Raw genomic sequence first — 20,209 nt, forward strand, 5'->3', positions numbered from 1 at the left:
CACAGACACTTTAGCAGCACCTGAGTCTCTCCACAGTGTGTGTTGTACCCTGCAGTGTGCTCCATCCTCACCAGCACGCTCCCGCATCCCCAGTCTAAACGTAAGACTTTGTCTGGGTCAAAGCTCTCCCCACTATTCTTCACCCTTTACCCTAACACCTTGCCTCTGCTCTGTGTCTTGGCCTCTGACCCTTACCCTCTGACCTCACCGCAAAGGCTGATGCCCCTGCCGTATCCCCTTCATGACACCCCAGTTCGCACGGCTGTCTGCTATCTCGCTGGTTTAAGCGTGTGATAGCTGGTGTGTGTGACAGGAACACTGCCCTTTACCACTGATCTGGGGTCAGGTGCACAATGCCATCCATGGAAAAGAACTCTATACTGTGCTGAATGAGCTGACTCAGGGTCATATATTAAAAAGTGAGGCTACGGTGTAGGGCAAAGATCAGGACAAGTCATTTGGGAAAACAGATTAGAATGAATCTGCTAAACAAGTTTACGTATTTGTGGTGGATTGGGGTCAGTCAAACTGACCTTAACTAGAGGAGAGAGGGGGTAGGATTAGAGAGAGATGACCCAAGGTACAGGGGCGGAGTTAGAGAGATGTCCTAAGGTCACGAGGGTGGACCTATGGTCAGTAGCTGGGGGCAGAGAGCCTGTGTGTGAGTGTTTAGTGGTCTAATACACATTGTAGTCTCTCCGAAGTCTAAAGCGATGGCGCCCTCCTGTGGCCAAGTGTTTTCCTGGGACTTCTATTCAGGTACAGTCCCTGTTCACTCCCAGGATACACCACTAAACCCTCTTAAAGCCCCTCCCACTTCCCCACGCAGACTGCACTCTTGAGACAGTTCATCTGCCATCACTGAGACGGCTCAGTGCTAGACTTATGGCCATACAGGGATTCATTTCCCTCATTGCAAACCTACCATGCAGTTGTGGAAGCAACATCTATTGTAAAGCTCATTAAGCAAACGTGAGATATTTGGGGGAGGGTCTTCTCAGTGCTTGCACTGACCCATATAAAGTATAAGGCTTGGTTCATCTTTGTTTTGTTTCATTATGTTCCTCTTATGGGGTGCTTATTATTTTTGCAATTCTTACGGCACACCTGGGTCGTGATCAAAATTCTATCAGTAACGTGGCCCAGTCTTTGAAAGGCATCACACAGAGGCATTTGAACAGCCATTTGTTTGAACATCCTGCTTTCTGACATTTCAATTATGTGATAGAAGAAGCAGGTTTGCAATTTTGTAACCTTCTGACCCCTTCTTCTGGTATCAGCTGGTTTGCGAAGGAGTTTTCGTTTGAGCCGAAAGGTTCGACAGGGATCGTCGGGAGAGGCCAATGCGTCTGACCCCAGTGAGCCAGACTTCCTGACCTATGAAGAAGTGACACGGTACCAGCAGCGGCCCAGTGAAAGACCTCGACTAGTGGTGCTCATTGGTAAGACAGCCAGACACGTTCCTAACTGGAGAAAAGCTGTTTACTAATCATCTTGGTTTGATCCCTTCCTCACAGAGGGTAGCATATAATGGTATAAAAATACATTCTTGAACATTGTTTTGTGTGTCTAAATGGTCTGAGAACCATGTTTTCAGCAACTATACTGACTGTTGTGTGGTTGTATGGTTGTTTGGTTGTGTGGCTGTGTGGTTGTTTGGTTGTTTGGTTGTGTGGTTATGTGGTTGTTTGGTTATGTGGTTATGTTGTTGTGTGATTGTGCTTCAGGCAGGTTTAGATTCTTATTATTAATGTTATTATTGTTAATTATTGTTATAACACATATGATGGACACGTGTGATAAATATGTGATGAACATGTTATGAACACGTGATGAACACATGATGAACACACTTGAACATGTAATGAACACATATGATGAACACGTGTGATGAACACACGTGATGAACACACGTGATAACACGTGAGACATACAGTAGTGTGAAGGCAGACACAAACAGCTGCAGTGCAGGAGATGTTCAGTTTCACACAGACGTGTTTGTGCTGCAGGTTCTCTTGGAGCTCGCATCAATGAACTGAAGCAGAGAGTGATAGCAGAAAACCCTCAACACTACGCTGTGGCTGTCCCTCGTAAGACACACACACACACACACACGCACGCACGCACACACACACACACACACACACACACACACACACACACACACACACACACACACACACACACACACACACTCACGCATGCAGCACATACACACTCATACACACATATATGCACATACACCTCCCTGATCCATAAACATTCTGTCTGACTGACAAGTGTGTAAGTTGCTCTGGATAACATTATCTAGCAAATGTTGTAAATGAAAACAGAAACATATATTCCCAGAATACTTCAATACCTTCTTTCTCTGAGCCTTTCCTCCTGATCCAAATTAAGATTGACCTTAGATTAAAATTAATTTACCAGTGGTCATTCATTAGAGTTAATTCCAATCTGCTCAACGAGCACTGTATTACTCAAAATTTTAATATATGTTTTTTGTAACATATTCTATATTTTGTCATACACTTTAGTTTGACATTATGTACATACATATCCATCAAATTACATCATTCATGCTCTGTAACTGCAACACAACAGATATAATCTACATCAGAAAGAGCGCCATCACTAAAGCCCTTAGTGAGTCAATCTCATTCTGTCCGCTCCAAAGACACCACCCGGCACAGGAAAGCCCATGAGAAGGAGGGGGTGGAGTACCACTTTGTCACCAAGCAGGCCTTCGAAGCCGACGCCCACAACCACAAGTGAGTGATGATGCGCGGCGGACGGCACCGAGACGCTGATCTGGCCGCCCGCCCCGCTGCCAGGCGCCGCTTGGCCCGTTGAACAGCCCCGGTGCGGAACACGTGCGCTACAGCTGTCCGTTTCTGCCCCGCTGCAGAGCCCAGATTTTCATGGACGCAGCGATTTGGACTCACGAATGCATGAAGACATTTGCTAGGGTTGGATAACCAGTTATTAATGTAACGGAACGACAAGGTGATTGCGTTTTAGTGTTTGATGACCCAAATCAGCAATTGGACAGAGCAATGAATTACTCCAGCCAAATCTGGTTTGGAATGAAGCATATTAGTGCTAAATCATTACTGTCACTGCAGTGTCATAATCATTCGGCGACTTTTAGTAATAGATTCATGTATATTTATAAAGGCCATGTACTTAGACCTTTAGGGCTGCCTCATTTTTAACAGAAAGCAAATGCATCCATAGTTTTTCTCTCCATCAGAGAGCTGGATGGAGCACGTGTGGTTTTTACACAACCTGTCTGTGTGTGAGTGAGCCATGCTTCTTCCTGCAGGTTTATCGAGTTTGGGGAATATAAAGAGAACCAATATGGCACCAGTATAGAGGCCATCCGCAGTGTTCTGGCCAAGAACAAGACATGTCTGGTGGATTTGCAGCCTGAGGTACGTGTGGGCTAGAGATGGGGTGGAGGTTACACTCTGACACTGAGCCACAGTTATGTGCAGGGGGTGGAGGTTACACTCTGACACTGAGCCACAGTTATGTTCAGGGGGTAGAGATTACACTCTGACATTGAATCACAGTTATGAGCAGGGGTAGAGGTTACACTCTGACACTGAGCCACAGTTATGTGCAGGGGTAGAGGTTACACTCTGACACTGAACCACAGTTATGTGCAGGGGTAGAGGTTACACTCTGACACTGAACCACAGTTATGTGCAGGGGTAGAGGTTACACTCTGACACTGAGCCACAGTTATGTGCAGGGGTAGAGGTTACACTCTGACACTGAACCACAGTTATGTACAGGGGGTAGAGGTTACACTCTGACATTGAACCACAGTTATGTGCAGGGGGTAGAGGTTACACTCTGACACTGAATCACAGTTATGTGCAGGGGTGGAGGTTACACTCTGACACTGAACCACAGTTATGTGCAGGGGGTAGAGGTTACACTCTGACACTGAACCACAATTATGTGCAGGGGTGGAGGTTACATTCTGACACTGAACCACAGTTATGTGCAGGGGTGGAGGTTACACTCTGACACTGAACCACAGTTATGTGCCGGGGGTAGAGGTTACACTCTGACACTGAACCACAGTTATGTGCAGGGGGTAGAGGTTACACTCTGACACTGAGCCACAGTTATGTGCAGGGGTAGAGGTTACCCTCTGACACTGAACCACAGTTATGTGCAGGGGTAGAGGTTACACTCTGACACTGAACCACAGTTATGTACAGGGGGTAGAGGTTACACTCTGACATTGAACCACAGTTATGTGCAGGGGGTAGAGGTTACACTCTGACACTGAATCACAGTTATGTGCAGGGGTGGAGGTTACACTCTGACACTGAACCACAGTTATGTGCAGGGGGTAGAGGTTACACTCTGACACTGAACCACAATTATGTGCAGGGGTGGAGGTTACACTCTGACACTGAACCACAGTTATGTGCCGGGGGTAGAGGTTACACTCTGACACTGAACCACAGTTATGTGCAGGGGGTAGAGGTTACACTCTGACACTGAGCCACAGTTATGTGCAGGGGTAGAGGTTACCCTCTGACACTGAACCACAGTTATGTACAGGGGGTAGAGGTTACACTCTGACATTGAACCACAGTTATGTGCAGGGGGTAGAGGTTACACTCTGACACTGAATCACAGTTATGTGCAGGGGTGGAGGTTACACTCTGACACTGAACCACAGTTATGTGCAGGGGGTAGAGGTTACACTCTGACACTGAACCACAATTATGTGCAGGGGTGGAGGTTACATTCTGACACTGAACCACAGTTATGTGCAGGGGTGGAGGTTACACTCTGACACTGAACCACAGTTATGTGCCGGGGGTAGAGGTTACACTCTGACACTGAACCACAGTTATGTGCAGGGGGTAGAGGTTACACTCTGACACTGAGCCACAGTTATGTACAGGGGGTAGAGGTTACACTCTGACACTGAACCACAGTTATGTGCCGGGGGTAGAGGTTACACTCTGACACTGAACCACAGTTATGTGCAGGGGGTAGAGGTTACACTCTGACACTGAGCCACAGTTATGTACAGGGGGTAGAGGTTACACTCTGACACTGAACCACAGTTATGTGCCGGGGGTAGAGATTACACTCTGACACTGAATCATAATTATGTGCAGGGGGTAGAGGTTACACTCTGACATTGAACCACAGTTATGTGCAGGGGGTGGAGATTACACTCTGACACTGAACCACAGTTATGATTGGTTACACTCTTGACACTACAATTACATTCCTCTGCCTTTACATTGACACAAAATGGCTTTTAGACACCAGGAAACACTCACAGCAGTCATCCTGATGCTGTGAGCCTTCTCTGCCACATCTAAAAGTAATAGCTGCATTATGTTTCAGTGGTGGTGACATCAGGCTGATAGTTCTGCCCAAACTACCCCTGTTTATATGCAAAAACAGAAGACACTTTAGCTCTCGTAAGGAAAGGCAGCACTTTCAGGAGCTTCATTTCTGCAAACTGCTGCTCCTCAATGGTTCATTTATGCAGTGGCCACAAACGCTTCAGGAGTGACAGCAGTCAGACATCAGTGAGTGTTGCGATCAACAGGACGAACACGGACCTGGCATTTTACAAAAAACACCTAAATGGAAAATAGACAAATATTAAAGTGAACTTGGCTTTTAAAATGTTTACCAAACAATAAGGAACCACATTGATTATGTTTTAGTAATCATAGCAACATTTGATGTGTCAAAAATTTGACTGAAATCTATTAATAAGCAATATGATCAGTAAAATAAATACATTATTTTAAACATTTTAGGTATACTATTAGCTAATCTGATATAGTTTAATAATGATGAAAAACTTTTCAATTCTCAAAATTCAAATTTGCAGGAAGAAATACAGATCTGACATCTGACGTCTAGTGTAAATGATAGTGTAATCTAATGTAATGGTAATGTATTCTAATGTAATGGTCATGTAATGGTAGTGTAATCTAATGTAATGGTAGTGTAATCTAATGTAATGGTAATGTAATAGTAGTGTAATCTAATGTAATGGTCATGTAATGGTAGTGTAATTTAATGTAATGGTAATGTAATCTAATGTAATGGTCATGTAATGGTAGTGTAATCTAATGTAATGGTAATGTAATCTAATGTAATGGGCATGTAATGGTAGTGTAATCTAATGTAAGGGTAATGTAATGGTCATGTAATGGTAGTGTAATCTAATGTAATGGTAGTGTAATGGTCATGTAATGGTAGTGTAATCTAATGTAATGGTAATGTAATCGAATGTAATGGTAGTGTAATCCAATGTAATGGTAATGTAATCCAATGTAATGGTAATGTAATCTAATGTAATGGTAGTGTAATATAATGTAATGGTAATGTAATCTAATGTATTGGTAGTGTAATCTAATGTAATGGTAGTGTAATATAATGTAATGGTAATGTAATCTAATGTAATGGTAGTGTAATATAATGTAATGGTAGTGTAATATAATGTAATGGTAATGTAATCTAATGTAATGGTAGTGTAATATAATGTAATGGTAGTGTAATATAATGTAATGGTAATGTAATCTAATGTAATGGTAGTGTAATATAATGTAATGGTAGTGTAACAGATGATGCATCTCCCTACTGTAGACTGCTCTGTACAGACGAGGTCATTAGGTACGACTGCTCTGTACAGACGAGGTCATTAGGTACGACTCCTCTGTACAGACGAGGTCATTAATTATGACTGCTCTGTACAGACGAGGTCATTAGGTACGACTGTTTTATACAGATGAGGTCATTAGGTCATTATACATTCATATATACCTGTGTTTGCTGTATTCAGTTACAGTTGACATAAATAGTATTTGCAAGTGCATTTATATTAAATATGTGTATTAAAAATGTGCAGCTAACGGGTCAGGGCTGTGGAAGGAGAGTCCAGCCGTGCTGTTTCCTGATGGGTGCTAGTGTTGGAGCATGCTCACGTAGCTGAACACATGTTGCTTTCTCTCGCAGGCATTGCACACACTCAGGACGCCAGAGTTCAAGCCCTATGTCATTTTTGTGAAACCGCGGATCCCCGAGAATCGCAGGCGCCGCAGTGCTACCACTTCGCCAGCAGGGGGAGAGCATGGCCGAATGACGGTGAGACTCTATACGTTTGCTTCTCTCTGGACTTGTCTGTGTATTCCTCTTCCTCACTGATGAATTATTTGCTTTAATGAATTGCTGGTGATGGCAAAACATCCCACTGATCACTCTACCCAAACACTCCAGTCAATAAATTCAGAATCTGCATCAGAATTATAATGAGAATCAGAATCGATATGCAAAATTAAAGCAGGCTGGAGCCTCCTTCTCAATGGTCTAGCGCTCTCTCTCTCTCTCCTTCTCTGTCCATCTGTTACTCTTTCATTGTGTGTGTGTGTGTGTGTGTGTGTGTGTGTGTGTGAGTGTGTGTGTGTGTGTGTGTGTGTGTGTGTGTGTGTGTGTGTGTGTGTGTGTGTGTGTGTGTGCTCTCTCAGGAGGAGGACCTGGAGGAGATGCGTCAGTCCGCACAGCAGATTGAGCAACAGTACGGTCACCTGGTCGATCGGGTCCTGATTAAAGAGGACCCCGCGAGTGCCTGCGCAGAACTGCGGGCTATGCTTGAGCGTTTGGAGAGGGAAGCCTTCTGGGTGCCTGTAAGCTGGGTCAGGACCTAAATCCTTCTTCCACCTCAGCCTGCGGGGCCACTCCAGCTGGGGTAAATGAGGCCTGACCCCCCCCCCCCCATTCCTGTGGGCCTCACTCCCGCCCCTGCAGGGCTCCTGTGTGGTGTGTCTACCACGGGTAAAAAGAACACAGGTGAACAGGTATTCACAACCTTGCGGACACAACCGACAGAGAACCCAGTCGCATTTTGTGATTTACTCTGACAGACTTGGGATATCAAACAGCACAACTTACAGGGCACAAAAATGCACACATGGACAGATGACCTATACCACCAATCCACCATGGCAACAACCTCTGAAATTCTGTGAATGGACATGATGGTTTATTTAAATAATTAATTTTTTTTATTACAATGTACTTATTTATTCATTAATTTATGTGTTTATGAAGCCATCAGTTTTGAAGATTAAGTTAAACGTATATCAAGTTATCACTTATTCCTGTTTTGTAGGCTGCATTGGTACAGATTAAAAAATGCTAAGGCCTTCTTTATGCACATGAGTTGTCACGGCAACAATAGGCTACTGCTTTTGTTAACAACCAAGGACAACTGAAAAAGGACTATACATGTGAACTAGTGAAAAAATATGATTTAAACTGCTTTATTATGTAACACACATTCACACACAGTTCTTAACACTCTTTATAACTGTTAGACAACCTGCAGTTTTTGATATGGCGTGACATGTCAGTAGTCCAGCTTTAGGTTCAAAGTCTGAACAAAACGGTACACTTTAAACACCCGAGTTAGCATGGCCACATTAGCTAGCGTTCTTCCAGCAACTCATGTGGGCTTCTGTGGGTGGAGACGTGTGCGTTCATGTCATCGTCTCGTAGAAGCACCACTGCCTGGTCAGTAGCATGTCTACACTTCTCCTTCTGACCCAAGAAACGCAGAACTGATTTCACACGTGAAACATGCACCCAACTGTGTAAATATGTCAAAACTGGGTTCACTAAAGTCACTGCATTTGCACTGATGTGGGTTTGTGCAGATGGCGCCATCGATGAGCGATACTCTTGTGTTCTTCACTCTCCACCCACCAGTAGCAATGCCTGCTTGAACACAAGGGGCGTGTCCAATGTTCACTGCTCATGGATCCAATCAGAACTCTATCGAGATATGTCACACTTTCACTTGAAAATAAACAAAGGATAAATAAATGAGGCAAGATGTATTAGGTCTGACTCCCTGTGCTGTTCGATTCGAGAGTAGCAAACTGTTGTCTACAAACGATGTACACTATCATTTTCAATGTGTTCCCATAATGCAATGTGTAGGTGTCTTACAAAGAAGTGTAGTAATCATCTGTCAAGTGGTTAGCAGGCTGCACAATACAACAATGTACAGAAATATAAACAGACAAGATACTAAACCGTTAATTGGTTATACAATTAGACAGTGTGCATTAAGGTTTCGATTGGGCTACATCCTCCCACCTAGTGAGCTGCACAGAATCTTTTGGAAAGATCAAAGTGTGTGAGGTCACAGATGACCTGCTCCCAACAGTGCATGAGGAAACATATATGTTTATTTAAATGTAGAAAAGATACATTTACTGTATACTGTCCTTGTGACCAGTGACCCCTGTGTCCACTATGAGAACTGCAAACAACAAAGTGTTATATGTACATTTGAACCCTTTGGATTTTAGCAACTAATATTGTCTATTATCTAAGTCACAATTATACACAAAACTCAGTCTGACTAAATTAATAAGTTGTGTTGCTCGTGTTTTTTATTGAATACAGGGACTACACATCTACAGTGCAGGCTGGAAATACTGATCAACTAGAGCACACTTCCATGCAGAATAGTCCAACTCGTTTACAGGGGCCTGGTCCAACACGCTTATACGGGCCCGGTCCAACACGCTTATACAGGAATAGTCCAACACGTTTACAGGGGCCTGGTCCAACACGCTTATACGGGAATGGACCAACATGTTTACACGAGGAATGGTCCAACAAGCTTACAGGGGGGAATAGTCCAACACTTTTACAGAGGGGAATAGTCCAACATGTTTACAGGGGGAATGGTACAACACACTTACACGGGGAATGGTCCAACATGTTTACAGTGGGGGACAGCCCAGCATGTTTGCAGGGGGGAATATTTCAACACATTAACAGGCGTGAAAGGACTGACACATTTACTGGAGGGAATGGTCCAACATGTTTACAGGGGGGTGGGCAGTCCAACACATTTAAAGTGGGGAATGGACCAACACAGTATCAGGTGGGAATGGTTCAATATGTTTACCTCTTACATCTCCTAGCCAGCACTGGGAGGTTTATGGAGGTTTCCTCAATGACCTCAGTAGAAGACACTGAGAGTTCAAATGTCTGTGTTATCAGTTTTCCAATATCGAGGTTGTCTATAACTGTGACTTGGATTCCAAAAGGTTCACCTACATGTATGTGTATGTGATTCATCCCACAATTGTTATCAAGTTCAAGTTTTGAGTGTATATCAGTTTTTCTTTGAATTTCCAAATTTTGTATTGTAATATTAATGGACCTTGTTTTCTGTGTATAGTCAGTTGCCGCTATAGCAGGAATGAAATTAAGAAATTAAAAGAAAAAGAACTGATTTACACATACATATGTGCATATACACATTGCACACACACACACACACACACACACACACACATATACATATATATATATATATATATATATATATATATATATATATATATATATATATATATATATATATATATATATATATATAATATGTCCAGTGAAAGTAGACCCATATTCTGACTTTCAGAATGCAATTAGGTAAGAATGTAGTGATGTTACTCTGGGAGAGCCGTAGACAAGCTTCTCCATGTTGTGCCCCAGGGTACACAGGCTTCTGGGTCCGTCACCCACTGACATGCCTATAAGCTCATTACAGTCCTCTGAACACTACAGCCTGCTGGTCCTGGTCAGGGCAGCGGTGTGTGTGCTCCACTGCCTTCATTAAACGGCCATCGTTCTGAGGGACTCATAACCGTATCACTCCAAACGTTCTCCTCCTTTTGTTTATTTTTAAATGCCTTTTTCTAGCCCTGCCCGCATGTTGCTAGCAGTCTGATGAAAATATACAGTTATGACCCCGTCTGCGAGGTCACCATGGGGATGAGTGAAGTAAAAGCAAATAAGAAAAAGAGACCATAACCATGGAGACCATGAAGCAGACCATGATCATGGAGACCATGAAGGAGACCATGATCATGGAGACCATGAAGGAGACCATGATCATGGAGACCATGAAGGAGACCATGATCATGGAGACCATGAAGCAGACCATGATCATGGAGACCATGAAGGAGACCATGATCATGGAGACCATGAAGCAGACCATGATCATGGAGACCATGAAGGAGACCATGATCATGGAGACCATGAAGGAGACCATGAATATGGGTACCATGAAGGAGACCATGAATATGGAGACCATGAAGGAGACCATGAAAATATGTAACATGAAGGAGACCATGAAAATGGGTAAAATGCACATGTACGTGCAAATTCAAACTCTCCGATTTTATTCAAACTGGTGCGCCTTCAGGAGTGGCCTTGGCCAACACAATAAAGCATACAGTGAAACAAAGACTCATAACTCAAATTCCTACAGGGACTCTATAACTCCAGACCCCCCAGATTCCAGTTGTGATATATGTAGGTCATATAACTGCAAATTTGATCTTTTTTTTTGTTTGATGTTGCTGTTTGACTGCATGGTTTTACTCTATAAGCAGTAGCAAAATGTTTAGCTGTCAGACTAATTTGCTAAATGAGGTAGTGTGATCTAAATGAGGTAGTGTGATCTAAATGAGAGTGTGATCTGAGTGCAGCCTACAGCTTTTATATAACTCTTGCATTCTAAGACACTCAAGTAAAATAGTATAAAATAGAATAGAGTAGAATAGAATAGAATAGAAAGGAAAAGAATAGAATAGAATGTTGCCATTGCACAAGGACTCTGAAATGAGGTTAGTAGCTTCATTACAGAGTGTTATGATGAAATATTAGAAATGCAATCAAATACAGCTGAGTGAGTGCGCAAATATGTAGTCATGTACAAAAAAATTATACAGTACAATATTATTAGGTAGAATGTGGGCAAAGTCATAGTGAATCACACAGTGTGAAGAGCAGAGTGCGATGAATGTGTTAATCCTTAGAAATGATGATGAGGGATTAACATGCAAGGTACATGGTCCAGGGAGATGTGTGTGTGTGTGTGTGTGTGTGTGTGTGTGTGTGTGTGTGTGTGTGTGTGTGTGTGTGTGTGTGTGTGTGTGTGTGTGTTGTGGCAGCCCAGCCAGGGGCAGGCAGCTGGTTTGTGCAAGACTAGTTAAGTTCATGGCAGGTAAGGCTCAAGGGAAGAAACTATTTCTTATTCTGGAGGTGTGAGGGTGGATGGCCTTGTATCATCAGTTGGATGGGAGTAGCTCCAACAGATATGCAGAGTTCCTGCAGTTTCTGATGCTGATGTCCTCCAGAGCTGGGAGTGGTTTCCCAGAGGTCTTCTGTATGATGACCTGCTGAAGAGCTTTCTTTTCCCTCGGGATGCTCTCTCTTTCTTGGCTCTTCTCTCTTTGAATGTTCTCTATTTAACTGTTATGGAAGGTTTACTTTAGCTACATAGTCCATTCATAGTTATATAATAATCAACTGTTTTATGGCTTTCCTTTTGATGTATATTAGCAAGCTTACCTGTTAGAATTAGCTACTCTTCTGAGCCAAATCATCCCACATGTAATGCATATGTGTGATATTAAATATTCAATAAATTTGAAAATGTATTGATTATTTTGGTCATGGTAGCAAATACAATTGAGGTATTAGGTCACTGCGCAGATTCCGTATTCACTCTTCGGTAATAAAACTAATTCAACAATATTGCGCCTGTTCCTGTTATCAATACCTTGATTCATGAGCGATCAGGATGGTGCCCTGTTTCATAATTCATAATTAATCAATATAATCGCTACACTGTTCTTTCTTTAGCTGTTCTCTTTTTGACTGTTTTCTGGCTCTTTTCTCTCTGATGTTTCTTTTGGTAATGTATTTTGGATGGCTGACTGCTGTCAAGTCACAGGGCACTCATATCAATTGTGTGACCTAACTCAAATAATATCCAGGTTTTATATTAACGGTTTGACCTAACTCAAATAATATCCAGGTTTTAGCCTTGCTTATGAGTATAGTTTGAGGGTGTTTGGGGAGTATAGGCTGGCCTCATTCAAAAATGACTTTCTTCATCTAATGTTGTGAGAACTTAACTGCTGTAAGCTGCAGGTCTGTGTCTGTGTCACCTAAGGATGGAAGACGTTTCTCAAAATCAGCCGACTGGGGTGATGTAGGCAGGATTTATTCCAGTGTGTGGTGATCTCTCTCTCTTTCTCTCTCTCTCTGTGTGTGTGTGTGTGTGTGTGTGTGTGTGCCTCAGCATGGTTCAAAGCACTATTCCACAATTCCGCTCCAAATTCAAAATATATTCTGGATTTTCTTAATCACTGGAAGCCACCTTAGAGAGCACCTTGTGAGATGGCTATTTCAAGTTTTCCCTTAAAGCTACTTATCGTTCAATGACACTGATTATTTTCTATAGCCATCAAGTGTTAGCAGGAAGAAATTTTAAAAGCACACAAAATCAATTTCTGCTAAAAGGCGCATATCATAATATGCGTCTCTGGGGGTTACTGACAAATTAATTGCAATGTGACTCACAAGGACGAAGAAATAAAACAGCACAAATGAGTAAACCTCATGCACCATACACAGGATAAAAACACGTGCTGGATAAAGGTGAGGGCGACACGTAAACGACATTTACTAAAAAGCCTTTTTGGTTTATTCGAAATGACCTTCCATTGTCCTAAACGCTTAGATCCATAGTGCATAATAATAACAACACAAATATTATGTATTACACAAATTTTATATAGGCTATTTTACAAATGAAGATGAGCCTAATTAGGCAAATTCATCCTAAGTTCAATGACAATGAAAGTATATATTTTTGAAGCTTTGTGGATTAATATTTTAATTCTAGCCTACTTTATATTACAGAATCAAAGCCAAAGCCGTTTAAACAACCGTGTGAGCAATAATTCAGCTCCACGAAGCAGAATGCCATTTCGTTCATGTGACTGAGATCGCGCTCATTACTGACGTTTGTCTGACCGCGTGGGATGAAATGGCGCTTGTTTGATACCACGTCGTGTCTTTCGCACAGATCCTCTTGCTTTCTTTGTCCCTCTCGGGCAATTATCTCCTTTCGCACTGTGAGCAGCTCCAGAGAGCCCTACAGGAAAAAGAAACAATTAAAATGGATAACGATCGATCTCATTACTGCAGCTGTGTCCGCAGAGAGACACAGCTTTCTGTTACCAGCCCCAAATCGCAATGTCACGGGAACGTTTGTTAAAAACAACTCTTTACATCCCGCGCGCGGCTCTCCGATTTTTACACGCGCGCACGCGAGAATGAGCAAAAAAGCATGTAAGAGATATAAGAGAATAACACAACACACTCCACGAGCAGACTCAAGACTCTATTTAACTAATTTATCCACCTTCTGCAGAGTTTTGTGGGGAAACCTATCAAAGCCGCGCTCATTTGTGCTGTCTCATTTTATGGAGCTTCCCTCATTTTCAGCTCCCATTGCTAAGACCAACATAAACAGTATTTGGAGTTATCGACAGTGTGATTGGGTTGGTTTTAAACAGTGAATATGGTGCAAGATCATTACGCCGCCGCATTCTTGGGATGTTTACAGTATCAGACACTTTGACAGGCTAAAACGCACGATCAAAACTTTTTTTTAAGATTAAACAACAGCGAAATGTTTTCCGCTATTTTAATCCTCCTGGAAGTCTATCATATGCTTGACACATCTTCATCTAACGCGCTAATGATTCGCTAAAAATGAACACTACAGGTGTGACGCCTCCACTGGGGAGCGATTCAGAACAACTTAATGACACCTTAATGACAATTAAATCCCAGATATTTGATAGAAACTCTCAGCTGCACGTATAAGAAACTGAATCACATGCAGTAAAGTCTGAATAAAGCCATTAATAAAATTACCTGCATATCTGTTTCCTGATACGCAAATTACTGGGGTGAATGGGCATTGGAGGTCAGAGGTCAACCATTCAACCTCAGGGTCCTGGTGCTGGTGAAAACATCATGGGACTAAGTTTGACTTTGAGAATGAAGTCTGTGTTAGTCTGAACATCATGTTCTGTTCTGATAAGGTCTGGTGGAGTCAAGATAATTGGTCATTCCTTCTTTTCAACAAAATCCCCGCAAAGTCTTGCAAGTCCAAAACACAGCAGTGTGGGACTGGTGTTAACGCTGCAGCTCCACGAGCAGAACCCAGGCAGCCCGCTGGGCTTGTATCAGGCAAGGAGCTAAATCCAGAAAAGATCTGGATACTCCTATCAAAGTAACACACACACACACACACACACACACACACACACACACACCTGCCTACACAGACAGTTTTGTAAGGCTTTTCACTAGGCTCTGTCTTCATTCTTTGTGCTGTAATGGCCCCTGATCTCTCTTAGCTTAATTGAACTTGCAGCTTCTTTATTAAATATATGTAAAGCCCATTTGGTCTGCATGGTTCTGAATAATCCCACTTCCACTAGAGGGCAGAGGAACTGCTCCGCTTATCTCCACGTACCTCACAGTTTTGCAGTGGCTTCACAAATGCAAATGTGATGCTTTTCACAGCTGCCAGCATCCCAAACACACCCTCACATCACACTACTTCTCTTGAAGGTCATCAGCAGAGAGCAGTGATAGAGAGAGGAGACAGGAGAGAGAGAGGGGGGGGAGAGAAAGAGAGAGAGAGAGAGAGGGAGAGAGAGAGACCTGACTCTTACGTTCGACTGGTGCATTGGATGTACAGGATCACATCTTCATCACATCTTCATCACATCTTCTTCTGTATTCAACTTTCCTGAAGCTTCTTTATTCAATCTCAAACATTCTTCATCCAGTCAGTCCTTCAACCAGTCAGTCCTAACGCATGAGTCTCATTTTTACTATGTCACATTCATAAACCAAAACTTTAATGACATAACAGAAGTAGAAGTAACTGGAGTTGTTGATGAATGAACACTAGATTTAAGACTCCAAGATTAGCATGTCAACATTATGCATTCACACAGGACTTAAAGGCATATTACGTATTTCAGCATAACACAGGGAAATGTGATCAAGCCTGTAAGACTCTCTGCTTTACTGCTGCAAGTGCTATAAATCATTTTGAACAACAGTAGTGTTTGTAAACACTTAAAGAACAGTGATTGAACATTGCAAAGAGTGTTTGTAAGTATTGAACGTTCCTGCTTTCCCCTCTATGTAATGGGAAGACCATCACCTGGTAATGAGGGGGCAGGCTGCCTTCCCTGTTCTGGTTAGACATTGTGATGCTGTCCGTGGTGCTGATCTACTATCAGCAAAGCGCTTCTGGCAAAATCGTTTAGCTTTTTATCCCTTATTTCTTGATATCAGAAATCCAATTTCGACATGTAAATATATAATTAATACAAGTAAAAATGATGTTTTACGTGAGTGTAGTGTAAATACACAGAAGAAAGCACTTGCACTCACGTGCACATGTGTATACACACACATGCACGTGTACACACACACACACATGTACACACAGGTCACTAAATCATTTTAGTCTGGTTAGTAAATATGAAATATTACATTCAGCAATTGCATTTTTAGAGGTAACATGCTAACATGCTAACATGCTATAATGCTGAAGTTTTGTAGGTGCCCAGGTAATTCCATGTCAAACGCTGCTGTGTGAACAGTGACAGAGCTAACATATGAAGTGATCATTTAGCTCTGACACAGCGCTTTTTTACATGAAAGAACTACATTTGTCATTTGTACATCCATTTTGTTTATATGTGGATTCAAAGCTTGCTGTTTATATTACAGAATCAAAGCCAAAGCCGTTAAAACAACCATGCTATATTTGTATATATAACCTTAAACCAACAGTTATATTTGTAAATATAACCTTAGACCAATGGTTATGTTTGTATATTTACACATACCAGAATTACCATCACCTAATATACCCAATCCATTAACTTCTAACATGCATGTTCGGAACTGCATAAGAACAACACTGTATTCATGTGCTGAATATATCTGCGTTAGTATCCAATAAGAACCCCTGCATGTTGCTTCTTAATATAGTTTTTCTCTGCAGAACAGGGCCTGAACAATATGCCCCAAAGAGGTGTATGTGATGACTGTCAGGACTCTTTTAATGGCGAGAAGATAGAAGCTGTCGGGAACAGTCAAGCAAGTAGAGTTAAAAGCCCAAAGCCCCACCCACACTGGGCACCAGAAATGCCACTAGCCAGCGGTGATCCTCCAGAATGCTGCTGTGGTGGAGTGCACACTGTGTGAGTGTTGAGGTTTCTGGTAGAGAGTACACTGTGTGAGTGTTGAGGTTTCTGGTAGAGATTACACTGTGTGAGTGTTGAGGTTTCTGGTGGAGAGTACACTGTGTGAGTGTTGAGGTTTCTGGTAGAGAGTACACTGTGTGAGTGTTGAGGTTTCTGGTGGAGAGTACACTGTGTGAGTGTTGAGGGTTCTGGTGGAGTGCACACTGAGTGAGTGTTGAGGTTTCTGGTGGAGAGTACACTGTGTGAGTGTTGAGGGTTCTGGTGGAGTGCACACTGAGTGAGTGTTGAGGTTTCTGGTAGAGATTACACTGTGTGAGTGTTGAGGTTTCTGGTGGAGAGTACACTGTGTGAGTGTTGAGGTTTCTGGTGGAGAGTACACTGTGTGAGTGTTGAGGTTTCTGGTGGAGAGTACACTGTGAGTGTTAAGGTTTCTGGTGGAGTGCACACTGTGTGAGTGTTGAGGTTTCTGGTGGAGTGCACACTGTGTGAGTGTTGAGGTTTCTGGTGGAGAGTACACTGTGTGAGTGTTGAGGTTTCTGGTGGAGAGTACACTGTGAGTGTTAAGGTTTTTGGTGGAGTGCACACTGTGTGAGTGTTGAGGTTTCTGGTAGAGAGTACCATGTGTGAGTGTTGAGGTTTCTGTTAGAAAGTACATTGTGTGAGTGTTAAGGTTTCTGGTGGAGAGTACACTGTGTGAGTGTTGAGGTTTCTGGTGGAGTGCACACTGTGTGAGTGTTGAGGTTTCTGGTAGAGAGTACACTGTGTGAGTGTTGAGGTTTCTGGTGGAGAGTACACTGTGAGTGTTAAGGTTTTTGGTGGAGTGCACACTGTGTGAGTGTTGAGGTTTCTGGTAGAGAGTACCATGTGTGAGTGTTGAGGTTTCTGTTAGAAAGTACATTGTGTGAGTGTTAAGGTTTCTGGTGGAGAGTACACTGTGTGAGTGTTGAGGTTTCTGGTGGAGTGCACACTGTGTGAGTGTTAAGGTTTCTGGTAGAGAGTACACTGTGTGAGTGTTGAGGTTTCTGGTGGAGAGTACACTGTGTGAGTGTTGAGGTTTCTGGTAGAAATTACATTGTGTGAGTGTTGAGATTTCTGGTAGAGAGTACACTGTGTGAGTGTTGAGGTTTCTGGTAGAAAGTACACTGTGAGTGTTGAGGTTTCTAGTGGAGAGTACACTGTGTGCAACTGGCTGCCACTTCTCGCCAGTGTGTGATTGGATATAAAACTGTAATTGTAAAGCAAACTTGGGTATGTTGAAAGGTGCTTTATAAGTATTCATTCATTCACTCACCAGATTCATCATTCCACCTTCCACCAGAACTGACCTTCCACCAGAGCTGACAATGCACCAGAGCTGACCTTCCACCAGAGCTGACAATGCACCAGAGCTGACCTTCCACCAGAGCTGACAATGCACCAGAGCTGACCTTCCACCAGAACTGACCTTCCAACAGAGCTGACCTTCCACCAGAACTGACCTTCCACCAGAGCTGACAATGCACCAGAGCTGACCTTCCACCAGAGCTGACAATGCACCAGAGCTGACCTTCCACCAGAACTGACCTTCCACCAGAGCTGACCTTCCACCAGAGCTGACCTTCCACCAGAACTGACCTTCCACCAGAGCTGACCTTCCACCAGAACTGACCTTCCACCAGAGCTGACCTTCCACCAGAACTGACCTTCCACCAGAGCTGACCTTCCACCAGAACTGACCTTCCACTAGAACTGACCTTCCACCAGAACTGACCTTCCACCAGAACTGACCTTCCAACAGGAAGTGACCTTCCACCAGAGCTGACCTTCCACCAGAGCTGACCTTCCACCCTTCCACTCTGCTCTGCTTCACAGAAGCTGACGGCACTGAAACAGACACTTCAGGTGCTGTGTTTACATGGACTTGTGAGTTCAGGTGCCATGTTTACACTGCCCTGAGAGTTCATGTGCTGTGTTTACACTGATCTTGGCATGACTTCTGCCAGTTGCCATGACGGCATACTCCAAAAACTTTGCGGTTGTCATGGAGTGAAAATCCTTAAACCTTTACAGAGAAGCTCCATTAAAATTTTAGATGGCAGAAAAACATGTAATTTCTGGCAGGACTAAATATTTAATCATTTGATCAATTAGTTTTAGAGTTATGAACATTTGTTTGGCCCTAGGCACAGAAAACTGCCCCATTGGCTCCCATGCAAATTTCTCAAAATCAGAATTGCCTTTTTCACAATTTGCCTCTGTGTTTAACTTGTCATAAATCTGACAGTATTGGGTCAAACTACACACAATTACACCAAAATGATCAGCAAGGGTCTCTCTGACAGTCTCTTCGGTTAACAGATAGGTTAAATATGTCCCGAACTATGACTAATTATTTCGGATGGTGCAAATCAGAGTAAAACAAGGGGTTTCCAGTAAGAGAAACAGTAACAGAGTGAGAATTTCTCCCCCCCCTCCCCGACACACACATGCACACACACACACACACATACATCTCTCTCATACCCACACCACACAGCCATGCAAATATACACCACATAGTCATGCAAACACACACACACATTTCATTTCACATTTCAAATATACACCACACAGACACACACATACATACATCTCTCTCATACCCACTACACAGACAGACAGACACATACATACATACATACATACATACATCTCTCATACACACTCCACACAGACACACACACAGACACACACACACACACACACACACACACACTGAGGAAAATAAGTATTTGAATACCCTGCGACTTTGCAAGTTCTTCCACTTAGAAATTATGGAGGGATCTGAAATTTTCATCTTAGGTGCATGTCTGCTGTGATAGACATAATCTAAAACAAATAACACCTGCCAATCAGCAAAAATTCTGGCCCTCATAGACCTGTTAGTCCGCCTCTAAAAAGTCCACCTCCACTCTATGCAGGTTGTTAGTTGCATAAAGACACCTGTCCACCCCACACAGTGAGTAAGTAAGTAATCAGTAAGACTCCAACTACTAACATGGCTAAGACCA

General features: G+C 42.8%; 1 protein-coding gene across 4 annotated transcripts in view; it reads left to right on the forward strand.

Annotated features, from left to right (window-relative positions):
* The window catches only part of mpp3a (MAGUK p55 scaffold protein 3a), a 29,321-nt gene extending 19,009 nt beyond the window's left edge, over positions 1–10,312 (forward strand). For all 4 annotated transcript variants that reach the window (XM_076995737.1, XM_076995739.1, XM_076995736.1 and 1 more), the window contains 6 exons: positions 1,281–1,442; positions 2,010–2,090; positions 2,678–2,771; positions 3,326–3,434; positions 7,018–7,146; positions 7,527–10,312. In XM_076995737.1, coding sequence (XP_076851852.1) covers positions 1,281–1,442; positions 2,010–2,090; positions 2,678–2,771; positions 3,326–3,434; positions 7,018–7,146; positions 7,527–7,706 — 755 coding nt within the window. In that variant the 3' untranslated portion in view covers positions 7,707–10,312. The remainder of the gene's footprint in view (positions 1–1,280; positions 1,443–2,009; positions 2,091–2,677; positions 2,772–3,325; positions 3,435–7,017; positions 7,147–7,526) is intronic.
* Positions 10,313–20,209: the final 9,897 nt, after the last annotated feature.

This window comes from Brachyhypopomus gauderio, chromosome 2 (genome assembly GCF_052324685.1).
Source record: "Brachyhypopomus gauderio isolate BG-103 chromosome 2, BGAUD_0.2, whole genome shotgun sequence".
Classification (NCBI taxonomy): domain Eukaryota; kingdom Metazoa; phylum Chordata; class Actinopteri; order Gymnotiformes; family Hypopomidae; genus Brachyhypopomus; species Brachyhypopomus gauderio.